Consider the following 20,839-nt stretch of genomic DNA (forward strand, 5'->3'; position numbering starts at 1 on the left):
ATAGTAGATGGCTTTATTTGACAAATGGTGGTATTGCTATGTAGAGGGAACTACCAATTAACTATTATTTGTTATGTATCTCTTTGTCTATGTATCTCTTTTCTATTTATTTCTTTTAGTAACTCAAATTTTAGCAAGTTTAAGCACATGTGTATTATAATGAGCATGCCCCCATCTCTTTTATGAAATAATGATCATTTATGATAGTTAGATTTTAGGGGAAAGTGGAGGAGAAATATTTAAGTTGTTTTGGGTTATTTCTTCAGGGGTTGGGGAGGGAGGGATGTGATATATGTAAAGTGGGGGGATAAGTCTGCACATTCCCTTGTCTTAAGGGAAACCTTGTTATTTTTTTTAATGTGACTTGGTTGTGCCAGAGTGAATCAGAGTTGTCCAATGCCAGCTTGTTTAGTGCAAATTGTCGTCCTTCCTCCCAAGGGGTTAGGACCTGAACCTCCTAGGACCTGAGTTAGCTTTTGCATGGCTTTCCACCTCACTGCACTCAGGTCTGTATTTCATTGTAGTGGGCTCCCCTAACACAGGGAAGAAAAGAGCGGGGCTCAGACTGCTTCAAGTGATCAAGTGAAGAAGGGTAAGCAAAGTGCAGAAGGCAGGGGACCAGAGCTCCCCAAGATGACAAGGCAAACCAAAAAGGATCATCTGTAGGTAAAAACAAAACCAAAAATAAAACAACAAGACTGCAAAATAAAGACAAGGTAAAGAGAGAGCAAGTGGCCATTTAATATAAGAGTGCTACCACTTTGGCTCCAATTTGATATTTATTAACATTAAAGGGAGGGGAAGAGAATTGTCTTTTAGTATTTACTATCAGATAGCAGCAACAAAGAAAAGACATAACCGATTGCAGTTTGTAAACTCAAGTTGCTTGGGAGACTAGAAATATAAAAACAGCAAAAAATGTTCCAGCAATTAGCAGGACAGTCATAAGAAGGAAGAGTGGTGTTCTCATCCATCACCCCCAAATCCAAACACATTTTGAGGCATTTCTGAGGGCCTTCTTGAGCTCTGTGATGAGCATGGTGACAGGAAGAACCTACAAAATCCCTGGTTCAACTCAAAATTGGCATCTTTAGTCAGGTGCTTAGAAACATGCAAAGTGTGGTGTTCTTTTCAAGAGATACTCTTTAATGACTCGTATTTCCATTATCTAAGTACCAGTACATAGTCTGACTTCAACAGAATAAGTTCTGCAGTGAAATTTACTAGGTAGTTCTCTTTGGCCTAATCTCTTAAGGTAGAACATTGAATTTTCCAGACTACTAAATGGGAAAGACATTTCTTCTTTCAATCCCTCAGGGGATTAGAGAGACTCCCCTTCCTAGTTTTTGCACATCTCATTCAGATCGCCCATGGCAATCTTCCCTCTACAGAATGACAACAACCAGTACCCACATAGGCAGGGGGAGAATCAAAGAGCACAAGAATTACGTGACTCGGAAACTGTTGTAAGAACTAAACAAGACATCAGTAGTGCACTCAGGTCACTCATCCTTACAAGAATTCATTGCCTTTGAACTGAGGCAGAATGTTTGTGCGATCTCTAATAGGAACAGCTGGAATAGAATAAACATGTGCAGAGCTGAAGTCCTTTGGGGCCAAGTGCAACAGTTGAAGACCAAAGCCCTCAATTGCATGGTCAGACCATTGAGATCTCAGTGAAAGCTTTTCATAGCCTCCGAAGGGTCAAATGAACATTTACTCTGCTCTTTCAAAATTCAGTAATTTTAATGAGTCAACTCACACATATTTAAGGAAGATAATTTTTTTTTCAGATTGCCACTTTTAAGAGCCCATAATCTTGCACTGTATTAAACATTTTGTATGTCTATATATACATACGTACACATACACACCTATATATATATATATACATTAACATTATATATGATATTATATATGAATATGTATACACATATATATGTTTCATTTAAGTTATAAAGCAGTCCTATACATTATATCTAAACTCAGTTAGTGACCCCAGTCAGTTACTTAAGATCACATTGCTGCATAGCTATAGACCTGGGATTAGCACTCTCTCCAAATCTGTAAACCTCCATAAAAAATTATATATTAAATATCAGGCAGACTACATTTATGAGTCAGATTGTGAGAAGAGAGATCGGGATGGGACATGTGCATCTAGGATTAACCTTGCATTTTCTGAAGATTCAATTATGAGGAGGGGAAGGAGATTGGCATTGCAGACAAAGTGTCAGTGGGATGAGGTGTTCCACATTTCTGTCATTTATGTAATAAGAAGAGGTTAAACAAGTACATTAAGTCAGGGCCTGAGTTCAGTTAAAAGTTGGATTTGCCAGTTGCAGCCTAGTAAAATAACTTTTTCTACTTATGTTCTAACTTTGTAGTATTTATAAAAATCTGTAGTAGCTATGAATCATCAAAACCACGTAACATAAACAGGTTAAGATAACACTTTCCTAAAGTAACAAAGTCACAGAGAATGAATATAAATTAGGATCCAGAGCTGAGCAACTCCTAAATCTGGAAAGTATTTTTATTCACTGAAAAGACATGGATTTCATTGTTTTATTGGTACATAGAGATTTGCCTGACTTAAAGGTCAGGTTCACTGTAGTGGTTTATTTCCTGTTAGTTTCTTATTTTCTTCAGAGGTCTGACTTGGGTGCTTGAAAGACTATTCATAAATCTTGCATACCATCAAGCAAGGATATAGGGCTAGCTTTCTGGAACTGTGTAGCCTATGGAGATAAAATTTGCCTTTTCTCTCTATTTCATATCCCTCCCCTTCGGTATGGCACCCTTTTCATCTGCCATAACTACCTGCTTTACAGTTCATCCAAATATTTTCTGAGACCCTGCATTTCTACTAAGCAGCAAAGCTTACAATCTTCCTACAGTGGGGAGCAGATAGTATGAATACAGAAAATAAGGGAAAAATACGAGCACTTTTTTTTTTTCAGTAAAAGGAGTGGTGAGAATATTAGCTTTGAAATCAGATGAAGTGGGTTGAAACCCTAATCTTTGTGTCCTGGGGTAAGTCATGTGACTTTTTGGAGACAGAGCTTTTGACAGAGTTGTGATCAGAAATAATTGAAACAATGTATGTGAATTTTACCTTCTGGGAGATGCTTAATAAGTACAAGTGATTATTAGTATTGATAATCTGACAAGTTCAAGGTTGGGAGGTGGATTCTGAAAGTCTGGTGGAGGCAGGCATAGGGAGGTTCACATGAGTGGCCACCTGTTTTATCAAAGCAAATTAATCTCCTTCTAAGAATAACTTTGGCCAAAATATCATCTAAATAAATGTTATCATCTCCCTTTTCTCAGGCTTTCTGAATTTCGCAAAGAAAGTTAATGTGGCATTCATATTTGAACAGTTAAGATAAATCTAGGAAAGATTTAAAAAAACAATGAGTTTAGGTGAAAACAGTGCTATATGTTGACCTTAATTTAAAAAAAAAAGCAATAAAAATTAAAAAATGAGTCCTAAAGGAAATGAGGGGACTGACATATCTATCCACAGCACTTTGGGGTAAGGGACCGAATAAAGAGATGAACTTAAAATTGCAAGCATTTCAAGTTTCATGTGTAAATTTTGCTGCTTAGGGTCTTAGGTGTTACATATATCAATTCATTTTAACTCTATCTCAGACCAAGTTTTTATTCAATTGGAATAATTTTTCCTGTGCTTCCAACCCACAAGTTAGCTTCTTCATGATCTTCTCTCTTTTATCCTTCACAATTGCCCATGAGAATTTTTAATATTGCTTTAATAAATTGGAAACTAGTTAAAACTAAGTAACAGAACTTCAAGTGCCACTGAGATAAAATTTGAAATAGATATTCGAAGATAAACAGTGTAATCATTTCCTGAGAATTGAATTTTTGTTGTAATGTCTAATAATGAAGATTTCTAGATGATTCAAACCCTTCTAAATGATTTGCAGAAATTCTCTTTTCCCAATTGTTTAACCAAACCAACATTCACTTAACTTGTTTTAATGCAAAATATCTGCGTGGTAGTGTAAAATAACTAAAGAAGAGGGGGAGTTAAATTCACTCCTGAGTTATCTTTTTTGGTTAATTTAAAAGCACATGTGATCTACTGGTGCAGTTCAGTGGTAGAACAACTACCTAGCATGCTTAAGGCCCTAGGTTTAATCCCCAGCACTAAGAAAAAAAAAAAGTAAATTGCAATTCAGAGATATTCAATAATTTATACATCACTGATTTATTATTTTCAATGAAGCAGCTATACAGGATGAGGATTGTGTTTTTAATGAGATTCATTTTTTCCATTATCAAAACTAGTTATGCTCCCTGTAAAATATAGAATAAAAAGGGAGGGAAAGAATGTGTTGTGGTAAATGTGTTCTTGAATTATATCTGCTCATAATACTTTTCCATGCCTTTTCCATAGCCAGGTTTAGGTTATATTTATCATGTTCTGTTCTGCTTTTATATATTTTAAATCAGCAACATATGAATTATTAAGTATTTTATTTATTAAATGTTACTGTTTATTTTATTAAAAAGGTAATTCAGTAGTAAGTATATTTTAACATGATATAAATACTTTATAAATATCATTTGATGGCTCTATAATAGTCTATTTGGTGATTCTAACTTATACATAATATATTTTTCCTCTTTCCAAATTATTGGACATTATCTCTAGTTTTTAAATCAAGAGCCATTTAAAATTTTCTTTACCACACTTTAATTGGTTTTCTTCAAATAAATTTCCAGAAAGTGGATGACTACATAAAATGTCATAAATAATTTTTTAATGTTCATCAATATCTATTAACATTTTTTTCAAAATATTCATGGAATTCAATTTTGCATTATCTTTAGGCAATAAAATATTGACTAAGTAAATTAACAAGATAAACAAGGAACAATCTTAACCTGTTTCCTTAGAAGTAAGGAAAGATCAACAAATTGCTTTATGTATTTGTAAAAGTCTCAGGAGCTATGTTGTGTGAAATGATGTTTGTTAATTAATGTTTAGGGGTTCATTAAATGCAGTAAGGAATAGTCACCATTTATTTAAAATTTGCTCTTCTATTGTCCTAAAATGTTTAAAAAAATATAAGGAGAGGAATTTTTAGGTGGAATGACAGTAATGCCACTTTCCTAGTCTGGGTTAGGGCATGGGAGAGGAAGGGATGATCTTAGACCTTGAGAAGAATGAGGGTGGGCTATGGATGCTTGCTCCCTTTCCCAGATTCACAGGGTGTTGATGTGGTAATGGAAGCAAAGAGCCTACAGTGGTAACAACCAATTCAAAACTTACTACTTGAAGTTTCAGGACTTAAAGATCTCATCAACCTACCAAGCTACTCATCTGACTTAGTAGCTTTCTCCTTACGTTTTGCACATTATGTTCTTTTCCATAAATAATCACCTAGGGATTTTAAAGTAATAGATTTTAAACAATTAGGTAATCATCTAAGAGCATAAAATAAAGATAGAACTGTGCCTTATGCCATATACCAGAATAAATTTCAAATTAAATGAACTGGAAGAAAATTTGGGAGAATTCTACAGTGATCTTGGAATAGGGAAAATCTTTTAAACTATGATTCCAGAAGCCATAAAAGAAAAATGAAATGATGGAATTTTTAACACAAAAAATATATTGGTAGTGAATAAAATGAACAACCAACCAAAAACAGAAGCAACATCAAGAATAGAATACAGAGCCACAACAAAAATGGTGCTGCCCAAATTGTTAGTACAGACAGTGGGCTAAATACAAACTGATAGAGAAATAAATAGACGTGAGATAGGAGGAGACAGTTCACAGGAGAGAAAACACAAAAATGAGGATATTTTCAATTTCATCCATATTAGGAGAAATGCATATTAAAATTACTCAGAAATGCTTTTTATTTTTTAACTTTTTAAAAATCTATCAGGCATTTTTTTTTTTTTTTTTTTTTTTTTTTAGCTAGAGCCTAATTTGTTGGGAAGCCTATGGTGAAGGATTCTCATCCTTATCATCAGGAGTTTAAATAGGTACAGCATTAACAGAGGACAACTTGACATCAAAAATCAAATTCTCAAACAGCTGCCAAAATAACCTTTCCTCAGTATTAAGATGGACTAAAAATCTCTGATTTCCTAGTTTGTTCGTGTTCCCATTCCTTAGAGATACAATATAAATCATGCAACCTAGTACACAAAGTTCTGGATCATGGGTTCTGGCTCTTCCAACCACATCCCGTGCTTTGCTTCCGAGATTGCTCTCCCATTTTCTTGTGGCTCTCTGAGCCTTGGCATTTGTTTCTCCTGGCTGGGTAACAAGGCTCCTTCTTCTGCTCTTAATTCTGCCCATGGCTGCTCTGTAAGTAAGAAGTAAGGAGGCTTCTCCAGCTTTCCAGGCTGCATTTCCACAACTCCCTGCACTGACTATTGTTTGTCTCTAGGACACTTTTAAGATATGTATAAATAAAATGACACAATGAAATATAAGAGTGAGATTCATCATTCATCGTGATATACCCATGTGTGCACATAACAAAATTTGGTCAATTTCATTCTCCCCTACCTTCCTTTTCTCCTCACTCCTCTCTCTACCTGGTCTCCTTCTACTCTACTGAAGTCCCTTCTAATATCATGAGATTCCCCTTCTCCATATTTTTGTTTTGTTTTATTTTATTCTCTATCTCCCACGTATGAGAAAAAAAATGACTCTTTACTTTCTGAATCTGGAGGATATTGGTTAACATAGTATTCTCTAGTTCTGTCCATTTTTCTGCATATGACAAAAACATCATTCTTTTTTAGAAGTAAGTAAAATTTCATTGTGTATCTCTACCACATTTTTTTAAATTCATTCATCTGTTGATGGACAACAGAGCTGGTTCTATAGCTTGACTATTATGGAATTGTGCTTCTATAAATATGGGTATGCATGTATCACCATAGTATGCTGATTTCAGGTTATTAGGATAAAAGTTGAGAAAGTGGCATAACTAGATCATATGATATCTCATTCCTAATCTTTTGAGGAACCCCCATACTGCTTTTCACAGAGGTTGTAGTATGTATAGTCCCACCAACAGTGTGCAAGTGTTCTTTATTCTCCTCATCCTCACAAGTGTTTATTATTATTTGTATTCTTGATGATTGCCCAGGACACTTTCTACAGATGTATTTGTGGAGGGTCTCCACACTAAGACCTTCAGAAAGGGCTGTACATCTTTATAATTCTTATCTACTTTACATATCAGCTGTCACTGTGACCAACACAGGTAGTTATGTTGCCTGTGGAAGGGACAGAAAGAGAAAGAAAAAGATAAATATCTATTCATTTATTAGCATAAACTATCAAAGAGTGAAATTTCAAAAGTTGTGGAGCAAATAAGCAATCAATTAGCAGAATTATGTACTAAGTTGCCAGCTCTTATTTCCCAATTATTATAACTTTGGTGTCCCCATATGCACTCCTATAGGAAGCGACACAGTGTTCTTAAGCAGTGACTTTGTGCCATGCTGGAGGTGGGAGTAAACAGCCTACAGGGAGGTGGCAGCTCCTGCCCCCTTAATGTCACACTGTCACAGGCTGCTGCTGCTGTGCTGAGAAAAAAACATGTCACGAGAGAGGAGAGACACTTCGTTTTCAGTTTCTCAGAAGACAGAACACATGAAATATTTTCCAAATTGAAAACTTACATATAAGTAAATGTTATTTGTATTTAGTTGTTCATTTTGCTAAGGCTGAGACCAAATCTGCCAAGGGCATGGGGCGAAGGATGCTGGGTAGTTGTGATCTATTTGGTGGGAAGATATATCCAAGGACTTCCCTAAAACTGGAGGAGGGAGAGGGAAAGGGAAGACAGGTTGACTTGACAGAGGAATTACTCTACATCTGAATCTCCCACATCATCCCACAAGCAGTATTGTGGTCCCATTGTAGGCTGAATCATCACCACATGAGACCTGTGTCATGATCACTACCTGTAATCAGAGTGCAAAGGATCAAAGCCTCACTCTACCTCTGAGGCATGCAGGCTTACCTGGCTGAACCTCAGATTCCTTATTTGTCAAATTTGGGTAATAAGATAGAGGGATTAGGCTCATCCTTAAATACTGTACGTACAACTGAGCATTGGAGAGTGTCAGCTAGAATAATTAGCTCCTGACCTTTTCCTTTGCCCACAGACTCATCTAATAGGATGTGCCCACTGACCCCACTTCACCCTTTCCAAGTTTTCTGGTCCTCCCAAGCATGGTTCATGATCTGCTTTCTCCCCTACAAAGATTCTAAATTTCAAAGAATGGGTATTTTTTTTTTCTTAGAGTCAAAACCCTATTTTAAATTTCAATTTTGAGGCCCTTAAGATATAGAGTTCTTTTTACTAATTAATTGTTCTGGTCCTGGAAACATTCATGTCTGAAAGCTGGGAGTGTAGGGTTTGAATTAGAATGCCATCTCAGAATCTGTGGGCAGAATCTGTTACTCCTTCACAAGTTCTGCACAGTTGTTGGTGTGTCAAAAGACAGTCCCTCTTTACCTCTAGGAGAGAGTGTGGGTCACGTTCACAGAAGGTTTTAGTCCTGGAAGCTGCCCTCGCACACAGATGCCATCTTCTCTTCTTCCTTCCCCACAGATGACAGTAAAGTTCGACTCAGCAGCAGCCCACCCTCCGCCACCCTGGGCAGCCTCCTGGATGATCAGCACTGGCACTGGGTCCTCATCGAACGGGTGGGCAAGCAGGTGAACTTCACTGTGGACAAACACACACAGCACTTCCGGACCAAGGGTGAGGCAGATGCCCTGGACATTGATTATGAGGTGAGTTGACGCTCCCTGAACATCTCTAGGTCATTTTCTCAAGAGGCATAAGAAAACCAGTAAAGAGAGCCATTGAGAGACATGGTGCACTGAGGAATCTTGCCCTGGGACTTATCTCCCCTCCATCTATGCCAGACAATCTACAAGGAAAGGAGTCCAGGAATCTGAGCAGTAAGCTGATAATGGGGGTCACCAGTGAGGTACCAACTAACTGACTGTGTGTTTTAAACTCTGAAGATTTCCCTATTACTGGGTGTACATGTGCACACACATGTATGTGCTCGCACATGTGTAGACTTTCTGTGTTTTTGTCAAATCCCTTGATTAAACATAGTCATTCTTCAATTAAACTTCAATTTAGTCGGGTCAATGAAAGACCTAGAAATTATAGATAAAATCTCCAGGAGTCTAGAATCTGGACTAAAATCATTAGCCTTTATGACCATTCCTATGCAGATGTTTGACTAATGCATGAAAAGCTGTTTCTCCCTGCTCCCTTGTAGAAGAGCCACAGTGAAATATACTGGATGAACACTGCCAAGGAGGTTGCACAGAGTTCTAAAAATTGGCAACCAAGAATTAGCCATTTTACTAGTAGTTGAGTTCAAGAAATGTCTATTGTACCCTTCCTGGATTACCAGGCTTAATGGTGGGCTCAGAGATGACTGAGTCTAATTCCTTGCGTTGGAGAAGCTTATAGTGTATTAGTCAACATAAACCATTACAGAACAAGGAGGTGCTAAAGGGGTAGGAAGCCATGGACACTGAGAATACTGGGGTCAGTCTGGGAAATGGCAGAAGGCTCCCAGCAGGATACACTGCTAAGTCCTGGACGAGGTAAGTTATCCTGATAGAAATGGTCAGAAAGGTACACCAGGGCACAGAGCATGATATGCTACTAGTCTTGTCTAGGATTTATGTTATTTAAAGCAGTAGGCCAATAGTGGTTTGTTGGGGTCAATTCAAATTATAAGGGACAAATATTAGATTTTCAGAAATTCTGTGAATTGGTTGGTAAACACAGTTGTTATTAAAAGTTAAGTTGCATAAGCTGACAATTAAGTAAAATATTTTAAAAGGCAACAAATTATTACTTTCTTATTATTTTACCATATAATTATGTATCCATTATCTATCTAAATGAACTCTTCAAGCTTTTTGTAATCATTCTACCAGTGCAGTGAAAATACTCTGCACTGGGTTACTATAGCATGCCTTCTCAATTTCACGTTTATTCATCTCCCTCTGATAGCTTGACATCCACAATAGTGGAAGAATCTATACTATGGATATTATCAAACACAATGAATCAAAGTTTGATTCATTTTTTTGTGGATTGTTTAGACCAGGGGTCAGAAAACTCTGGTTTGAAAACTATTTTCCTATGACTCCTTTAGGATTAATTTTTATATTTTTAAAGACTTGTGCAAAGAATAAAGAATATATGACAGAAACCATAGGTGACTGCAAAAGAGTAAAAAATCAATCGATTAAAAAAATCAAGTGATTAGATGAAACTTAATGACAAAACTTAGTGTATGGTTTATTATTTATAAATTGTGTATTGCACATTACTTATAAGAGAATGATCTATGTCTATACACAACACATTTGTACACATCTCTCTGTGTGTCAGTGACCCACCTTGGACCTCCACCTGTTAAACCTTTATCAATAGTTCACTTGAGGCAGGGAATAGTGAAAGATAAATTTTAATAATTGGGAAAGCGTGGGGTGGTAGAGGGCCATTTGAACCTTGTTAATGATCTTACATTATTGAGAATGAAGAACGACTGAAGAATTTTTTCATGATGGTAACATGGCCAATTTCTCATTTTATACTAGCATTTCTAAATGTTTGATTCAGGGCCAGTCCAACCAGAAACCACTGGAAACTTGCTGAAAGTGAACATATTCATGATCCTCCCTTTCCTACTGAATCAGAAATTGTGGGATAGAACTCAGCAATTTGCTTAGAAGTCCTCCAGGGAATCCTGAAGTTCCTGATATCTCAGAACCACAGTCTCACAGCAGTCATTCTTAAGGTTATGTGTAGCTAGGGTTTGCAGGTGGGTGGAAGGAAGGAGTTTCTGAACAGAGAGTAGGAAATCCTGTTTGGAGACAATTTCAGTTACCAATTGAGTAGATAATACAACAGTGGAGATGGAGATTGGTGCTTGAAAAATTAGGAGGTGGCCTATTTTTTGTTTTCAATCACAATTATAAACTTAGAGAAAAATCTCTTCTTTTGATCCTAATGTTACTTTAGTACACTGCAGAGAAGGCGTGCCATTCATTATCTTCAAAAAAAAAGTTGTCATTTTTGACTCAGAATGCTAGATGCCAGAATGATACTTTTGAGTTGCTGAAAATTGGAAGTCTGTGAATATCTATCACTCTCCCTTTGTCTAATTGTTTAATTGATTGAAAACACAAAAAAGAACAAAGTGAACACACTATATTAAAATTACCTCAAAGCAGAGAGGTCTTTGATGAATTTGAAAACAATAATAAAAGAAAAACCTACAAAATTATCACTCAGTATTACCAAGTCCCTCAAATACTTTCCCTTTAATGTCCAAGGGGATGGTTCTAAAATTCACCATTGCTTGATTTAATTGACTTGCAAAAATCTGTTTACCTATGATCTCTTGTGTATAGAAGCTGTACACAATCACAGCTGAGTGACATTGAAATGAATGTCAGCATTCCAGGAAATGAAATCCAATGATGTCACTCAGTTTATGAAGTTGGATCTGATTTCTGTAGGGCATGCATTGATGTCTTGATGTCTTATAAAAAATGCTTCCTAGGAAAGAAACACCTTGAAAAGTTTCTCCCAAGAAACCTTTGCTTCAGGGGATGTAGTCCTTTCCAAATATGTGTGGCCAGGTTGCTCTAATGATCATAAAAGAAGACAGATTGACTGTAATAGCATTGGGAGCTGCTGGCTGTGCTGGAAAACAAGAGTTATATGCCCAGAAAAGTCTCTAGCCTTGCAGATGCACTTGAAAGGGTATATGAAGAAGAGAGAGAACAGGGATGGGAGGGCCAAGTTCTATCCACCACTATCTCACCAAGTAGTTGTGTTAACCAGGGAAATGAAAACTCACAACTCTGATTACTGAGAAACAAAATTGGCACTATTATTGGAAAGAATATAGTCAAACAATATATTTAAATCTAAGATCTGCTTTATTTCAGAATTATATATTGATCAGGTTTGGTTTATGCCATGAGCCCTTCTGTGCACATATGAGGCCTGGGCTACCGCCAGCTAGAAAGATGACTGAGTTCACAACCTCAGGCTCTAGTGACCCAACATCAGAGCATCCTCCTGCTGTAGAGCTGTTCTCTATCAAATTTTATGTGAAGTCTAACTGTTTGATATAAACCTATTTTTTCCTTCTCAGATTTTACCATATTGTGAATAGTAGTTGACAAAGAAAGTACAGTGGCTTCCTCTTAGACTGTCTTATGGAGGTCAACCAAGTGACATTATGACTTTGTATGAGGCAACTAGCCTGGCATTTGCCATGTAAGGCACGAGATTGTCTGCTTTTTGTCCAACCTAGAAGGTGAACACAGACAAGGCTCAGGGAGACCTCTGTCAAAAAGATAAGCAGGAAAAAAGATGTAGATCAAGTACTTCGTATTGGGATGTCTTCCTAGTTCACATCACTTAATCCATGTGACTTTTCTGAATGCTGTGAGAGATACCATAACTGTTTGCATTTCTTCTAGCCTGAAGCAGAAAGGCTTTAGAAAAGACTTTTTTAGGACCTTATTCCTCTGATACCCCTGTAATTGAAAAAGTCCTTTCCTATCGATAGTGCTAGGTGGCCCCATTTTAGATCACTATATGTACTCAAACTCTAAAAAACTTGTTTTTGAAAAAAAGAAATGATTTACATGTTTCTACTCTATAAATAACAGACATTTCATAAACTACAAAATGTATTTTAGTAAAAATCTTAAGACATATATACAAAACCCTAAAACTAGATTAAGATCCTTTCATGTTTAAAAATACATATGTGATATATCTTCAAAGATTGAAGTTTTTTAAAAAATGAGATATAGTTTCATAATCTAAAAATGTTCAAGGTCCTTCTAAGTATGATGTAGATTTCAGGAACCTGGGAATAAAATATATAAAAAATTTTACCTATCTGAAAAAAATGTGCCTATATAAAATGAGAAATAAATAACTTGTACTTTTTGTAAAAACTACGTTTAATAATGCCACACTCCACCAAATAACTAGAAAAAGTACTTCAAAAATATTATAATATTACTAATAAACAAAGCCTCCCTACATTTTTTTTTGAAACAGGTATCCCACTGGAAAAAAAAAACAGAGAAAGAACATGAATATAAAAAAATACAAATGACTTTCATATGCAAAAGGGTCTTCTTCAAACTCTCTAATTGAAAAAAAAAACATGAAAGAAAGAAATACCAATTCATGCTCCAAATTACAAAGTCCAACACTATATAATCTGCCACAATAGCATGATAAAAAGAAACCAAAATGATATTGTATATTGTTGTTGGCATAGTAATTAATGCAATATTTAAGAAAGGATAATATCATTCAAAATTTGGAAAAACATTTCTTTCACTACAACATTCTGTTTCTAACAATTTTCCTATAATTATAAAGTAATGTGTGCAATGGATATATTCTAGAAATTAAAAAAGAAAAATGAAAAATTTTCCCCAAATCCTTCAAAAGTAATTGATGACACATTATGATCATCTAACCAGAGGAGCAGCTCCACTTCAGTGCCTAGGTGACTGCATTCTCCACACAGGCCACATAGCCTGCAGTTCACAGCAGGGGGTCATCTAAGTCTTGGCAAGATATTCTGTGATCCAAGGAGACATGAGAGGCTGGGGAGGATCTGCCCAGAGATTCTCTTTCACTCACCTCCCTGACCCAGGGAAGCTGTTAGGGTACAGTTTCTAATAACCTCCCCATTCTGATAAGGTGTAAGGTTTTCACCCTGTTCTCCTAGAATACAGCTGTATCATATAAACTTTTTTAAACTGCAATTTACAATTACATACTGAGGATTGGAAACACAGTTATGCGAAGGTCATCTCTTCCATTTTCTTTAGGAGCCATTGTTTTGGGTATGTAGGGCAGGGACCAAGGGCAGCTGCAAAATATGTCTCTTGTTTTATTTGTCATCTGTGCAAATTGAAAGCTGTCTGAATCTAAAAAGGATTCCTGTATCTTTACCAGGAATGTAAAGTAGTTAGATGTTGGCCTTCAGCTCACCTACTGTAAGGATGCTTTATAAAGCTATACAAAAGTAGCACTCATTAATGACAGAGACAGTCCCATATGTTCTAATTTGAAACTTCTTAATATTAATTGTTCAATAAAAAGGAAAATCAATAATGCACCAATAAAAATAATAATAGAATGTCCTAACTAGACAAAATTTTTCCAGTCTTAGAAGGTAAATATTTCATGAGAAATGTAAAGAAGAAAAGAAAATACAAATGAAAAATCATAGTAAAAATAAATAGTGTATGCTTTAAAAGCAGAGATTACATAAACTTGAAAATGTGCAAATAGAAAAAAATTTAAGGATGCTAAAGAGACTAGTGAGAAAGAATCTCAAAGTGTGGGATAAAACAAGAAGAATTTTTTTAACTATATACTCTCCTTTAACCTTTTGAATTTTATACCATGTGCAAATAAAGAAATGTTTTAAGAAGCTGAGGCAATAAAAATAGTGAATGATTTAAGAAATGTTTCTTATATTTATTTCTAACACTACATGCTCTGATTTAATTCACAGTTTATTTTCAAAAGCACATTGCTTCATAATCTATAATCAAATTTACTTACTTTTTTTTGAGTTGTGTATCTTAGCATCCCCACCCCTCATTAAAAAAGGCCTCATTAAAAAGGCCAAGATTTTCCTTTTTTATTCTCATTTATTTCTGTAGAATTGTATCTGGCTTGGAAAACACAATAAGGAAATATTTGTTGAATAAATGAATGATTGTTTTTATGTAAATCCCAAATAATATGAATCTAAGGCCTATTTTTTCATCTCATAAAAAGGATGTAATAATTTCTCCATGCTCAGAGGCTACCTTTGATGCTGCCTTACCATTGCTTGGCATGGCCTAATGGACACTTCTCTTACAACTAAGACAGTCATTTGACTGGATGAACATCATAAAAGTGTTTATTTGGTGATCAAAATAACTACAGATCACTAGGGAAACTGTTTTCAAGGCCATGAGAGAGTATAATTGTTATCGATCCTTTTCTTTCTTTGGAAAATCAGTTTCAAGGCTAACACAGGAGGACATCAAGGTGAAGAATAAACTGAAGACAATAAAAAAGAAAGAAAAGCAAAAAGGAAATGACAACGAAAAAATGAAAAGGAAAATTATTCCTATTATGTGTGGCAGTTGTGATTTTTGTTTAACCTCTGAACAATCCCTGTCAAGGAGGTTATCAACTACTACATCACAAATAAAAACCTAAAAGAGCAAAATTGTTGAGTCCCACAATCCCTATTGTCCACTAACCCCTGCCACAGCAGTAGGGCCAGCATGTGAGAACAGGTCTGTAGCTCTTGGAGCAGGATCCATGGAATGGCCAAAATTTCTCACTCAGGGAGGAACACTTAGTCCCTGAAGGCACAGGCCCAGATTGTGAAGCTGATTCTGGGTCCTATCTGTGTACAAGACTTGAAATCGCTTTATGTGGTTCTCCCCTTTGCTTCTAGTCTTCAATGTAAGATTACTGTGAGTTGGAGACCTGCTAAATTTATATTTCCTCCAGTTTTAAAGCAAGGAAATGACATATGAACACTTCCTCTTAATATGTCTTAAAAGCAAACCAATTGCATTGAATATGAAGGAGAGAATCTTTCAAGACCAGTATTATAGAAAAACATAATTGTTTTTATTAACATGAACCCAAGGAGTGAATGATAATATATCTTCTTGTTTAATAGGTTTCTATTAGGAAAATGACAGTATGGTTTAATTACCCCACTTGTTCTAGTGGAAGTGGCTAAATAAGCACTTGAAAACCGTTGGTGTTTTTTTTTTTTTTTTAGGTTCGAGTAATATAATCATCAATAAAATAATATACAGTTATCCAGGACCCTCTTGGATGCTCCTAGAGCCTGATGCAATAGTATAAATGGAGAACTAGTTATCTTAAATCTAAAAATTTAAAGAGTTACAAATCAAGCTTGCAAACTATTGAACTAAATATGTTCTACTCTACCAGCTTAGTAAAGAGTCCTTCACAGCTAAAGTGCATAGGTCCAAATTCTATCTGCAATCTAAAGAGCTGCCCCTTGTTCACATCTCTCAGAAAGACAGATGAGGGAAGAGGACAGTGGAGACCCTGAAGTGGTTTCAGAGCTGTTGAGGCAGAAGTGTTGGTGCGCTGCTGGGGAATTCCTGGTCTGGATGGTGGTAGCAGCTTTGTGATCATCTCCTCTGGGATCAAAACACATCTCCCTGCAAGACAGGATGTGACCAGGGGATGCAGCAGGAACCTGAGTACCTTGCCTGAGTAACACAGGGTATGCTGAAGTGAGGCTTTCCATTGAGCTTCTTGCTTGAGTACTGAAATGGACATGACTGAACTGACTGGCCAAAGGATCTGAAGTGTGTGTGTGTGTGTGTGTGTGTGTGTGTGTGTGTGTGTGTGTAGAGAGAGAGAGATACGCATATAGAGATATATTTATATATAAATAGGCATTTTTATATATAGTAAAATGTGTGTGTATACAAAATTCATTCAGACACAAAGATCTTAAAACGTATTAGACCAATTGGGCTAATATACCTGAGGTCTGCAAGTTTATGAAAAGGTATCTATTTGGAAAAAGGAACTAAAGTTCTAACAGTTGATCTGATTTGGCCTAGGAACAACAATGGGAACTACAACAATAATAAAAAAAAAATGTTGGGCTGGGGATGTGGCTCAAGCGGTAGCGCGCTCGCCTGGCATGCGTGCGGCCCGGGTTCAATCCTCAGCACCACATACAAACAAGGATGTTGTGTCCGCCGAGAGCTGAAAAGTAAATATTAAAAATTCTCTCATTCTCTCTTACTCACTCACTCTCTCTCTCCTCTCTCACTCTCTCTTTAAAAAAAAAAAATGTTCTGAATACAGCCCTGGTGCAAAACTTAATAATAGATTGAGAACACAGGGTTGGCCTGTCAGAGAAAATTGGAAGGACATGATGTATGCTGTTGAGAGCACATTGTGGCTTCTAGTGCTATGTACCCTCCCTCTCATTTTCTTCTTTTTAAAGACTGCAGCAGGACTTAGGCCAGGACTGTCAGTGCTCTGGGGAAATTTTCATTTTAAACAATGAGACAGTTTTAGGAAAACCAGAATATTGATGAAGAGATAGTTAGATGCAGAATCCCAGTTCCTGTACTTCTGGCTGTGAGACCTCAGTTGAATTGTGAACTTTTTGTATATCACATGAAAACTGGGCAGTACGTGGGGAACAGGAATGAGGAGACAGTTCAGGCATTCAGTACTTTGTAAACAAGAACTGATTTTGAGACTAATGCTTTATTTTTACCCAATATAGGGCTGTATCTTGGTAAGATATCATCTATTCTCTGTCCCCAGCAAAATGAAATAAGATAGTCTTCATGCATAAGAAGGGAACATTGGTAACTTATGAAAGTTTAGATCATAAAAGAAAAAAACAAAGTAATTCTTTATGAAAACAATGTCAATTATCTTCCTTCAATTTCCAATTTCAATGTAAGGGGGAAATAGCACATCATGTGCAATGGAAGAACATTAAAGTTCTAGAGATCAGAAGTTCCAATCCTGTCACAGACTGAGTCATTGATCTAGTCAAAATAACAGAGTAGAAGTTACAAAATGGTGATCAAGGTGACTGACCAGGCAAGACTTGCACTGCTTCATCTCATTTGGCTTATCTGTTGTTTTTCTTTCTTTCAAAAAAATAATCATTTGAATTCAGATTGATATTTGTAAAAATATCAAGTGATTTCATGAGAAAATTGGGATTTTTGCCTCATTTTTAATGGCAAAAATTCATCAACCTAGACTTGGCCCATGAGGGACAGTGCCTTCAGGGAAGGGTCACATGACTCATTAACACCTAGCAATGTGAGTTTCAAAGACTGAAAAAGAAGACAGCAGTTTAGATCCTTCTTCATAGCCCTTCCATTAAAAAGTAGCCCATCAGAGCAAATGTGACTCAAAAATGTGCATAATATTTTGAGAAATTTCAAAAATATCAGAGAGTCAAATTAGACAGAAAGTAGAATCATCAGAACTGAAAGATTCCAAATTTAGATGGGCCTAGAGAAAACAAGAAACAGTAAAGAAGGAATGAACTTGTTGCCATCCAAGTAACATTAAAGATCAAGAGGCAAGCATATACCAGACCAAAGGAGATGAATAGATCAAAGGAAACGAGAGTGGCAGATTCTGGGAGCTCATACCTTTAACACCAAAGTGAGCTTTCTCCTGGGACTTACCCAGCTGGAGCGCACCTGTGACACACACAATTCCCTCAGGTTACTAGGTAGACTACCTTGTCCAACACAAACTGCCAGTGGAACTCTGGAATCTAATACTTAGTTTTGTTGCCCACTAACATCAGTGAAAGGTACACTCTGCAATTTGCCAAGACCCATAAAACAAGAACAGAAAAAAAAAAAAAAAAGGCAAAATCATCAAAAGGGAAAAGGCAAAAGAAGACCTAGAAGAAAATTGCTTATGCCCTTTTTTTTATCCACACAGACAGGGAATGAAAGAGAGAGAAAGAAGAAGAGGCTAGGGTCCCAGGACCCCCTTCAAGGGCATGCATTCAATGACCTGCATGCCTTCTACTACTCCCTTACATCTAGGGACTAGTAGACATGGACATTTAAGGATGTTTCAGATCCAAAATGTAGCAATATTTAGCAAATATTTATTTGGTATCTACTATGTGTTAGGCCTCCTTTTAAGTGCTTGAAATATGTCCATGAAAAGAACAACGATTCCTACCCTGGTGATGTTTGGATTCTATAAGTAGAGAAAAACTATTCAGCAAGAAACAACACAAATCAGTAAATTCTATACTACATAAGTAGACAACAAACTGCTGTGAGAAGAAAACTAAAAGTAGATCACAGTACTGGGCTTGGGATTTCAAGGATAAAGGTTAGCAAAATGGGGACAGCCACCTTTGAGTAGAAACCTAAAGTCTGTTGTGTTGCTATCTGGAGAGAGTTGACTGAGAACATAGGACTCCTAACCTAAAATAGCTGTACTGAACATTTTAGGTTCTGGGCCCTTCAGCAGAGGCTAGACTAAGCCTACTGAATCCAATCTTTGCATTCACAATTTACGGGATATCTTCCTGAAGAGGATTAATATTTTCTTCCTGAAAATCCTTCAGTACTCCCCATTCTTCTGAACTCTACATTCAGTGATTTGGGTGTGTGTCTCCAACTCACCTTGCTAGTTTTATTTCTAACTTAAATGTCTATCATTACTTATTTTTTTTTTTTTGATCACCAGCATAGTGTTTTCTGGGCTGTGGGGGGTGTCCTTTATTTTGTCCTCCATACTTTTCTCCATATGCTTTACTGAAATGTCTGTTTTCCTAAATGTATGTCTCAAAATTCTGTTATTCTCCAAACTCCAACTCTCTGGTTATTTTCTCCAGTTATTTCCCAAACCTCTTCTTTGTATAGCAGTTGGTCTTTTCTCATTGTTCTTACCATACCTTGCCTTCCATCGTTCTGTTAGAGGATGGATTTTTCATTGGGAATGGCACTACATTTCTAGAGAAAAGGGAGAGTGCATAATTTAACCTCAATACCACCACAGAGGCTTGATTCATGCTTTACAGAGAGTAGGGTTTTGACAACTAGTTAGGGAATTTGATTTGGACCAAAAAAAGTGGAAATAACTTTTTCAAGTGTTTCTGAGAGTTGCTAACAGAATAGTTAAAATAAAAGATTTTTTTTCAGTTGGTGTGAACTAGAAATAATTGTTCACATATGACAAATTTTATTTGGAAGTTTATGACCACTATAAACTTTCAATGAATAGATGAAAACATGATCTAAGGCAAGCCAGGGTTCTGGCTCTGTCTTCCATATACCAAAGACCTTTAGGCACTTCATGTGGACTATGTATGCGGAAATATACTCTCTGTTCAGCAATATCCATCTCATGATGAACTATGCCAAATTCTGAATAGAAACTCAGAATACTAAACAATGAAATCAGTGAAGGAAAATTAAGAAAAAATGTTTGGAATTGTGAGAAACATATACAATAACTGAATTCACACAGAAAAGTGAGATAGAAAATTTGTACCTTTGAAAGGAAAAATTAAGATCAAAATATAAAAATCATTGTAAACTTTTCATTATGATCCTTTATTTAACGTATCTATCCTAACCACATGTATGTACCATATAAAACCTCAATAAATGCAAAAAGAACCCATTAAATTGCACATTTTTATACTACAAATATTGGTTACCACTGCTTTTCTGTGAGCTGAACCCAAATGAATGAACTAATGGATGGAGTCAAGGAGAAAAGCAAGTGTTGGGAGACAGTGAATCAGAGTACAATTAGATCAAGTAGAACAGCTTGAGAATGGTCAATATTCAATTTTTTTTTCAAATAATTGGTACAATAATTTGCCAGCCTAGGTCATTACACAGTAGTGACTTTAATATGCATGACTTGATGGACAAAAACAATTTTAAGCAAGATTTTAATTTTTATTACCAAAGTTTTGATAAATAAGATAAAATATAAATGCAAATGATCCATTGACTATAATTACTAATATAAAATTAATAGTTATATACCAAGTGTTTATGAAATATTTAGAAAAACAACATTTTATAGGAAAGAAATACATCAATATATGAAGCAAACTTTTCCAGTCTAACTTAAATGAACTAAATCTATAACTCAATACTACAATTACAGCTGCAAGTTTCTACTTGAAAAATCAAAATGTA

General features: G+C 36.0%; 1 protein-coding gene across 2 annotated transcripts in view; it reads left to right on the plus strand.

The window, feature by feature from the left end:
- The window catches only part of CNTNAP5 (contactin associated protein family member 5), a gene marked incomplete at both ends in the record, with an annotated part of 785,818 nt that overhangs the window by 358,851 nt on the left and 406,128 nt on the right, over window positions 1-20,839 (plus strand). For both annotated transcript variants that reach the window (XM_081262143.1, XM_081262144.1), the window contains one exon: window positions 8,628-8,812. In XM_081262143.1, coding sequence (XP_081118269.1) covers window positions 8,628-8,812 — 185 coding nt within the window. The remainder of the gene's footprint in view (window positions 1-8,627; window positions 8,813-20,839) is intronic.

Source organism: Spermophilus citellus, assembly GCF_964194105.1.
Source record: "Spermophilus citellus genome assembly, chromosome: 11".
Lineage (NCBI taxonomy): Eukaryota > Metazoa > Chordata > Mammalia > Rodentia > Sciuridae > Spermophilus > Spermophilus citellus.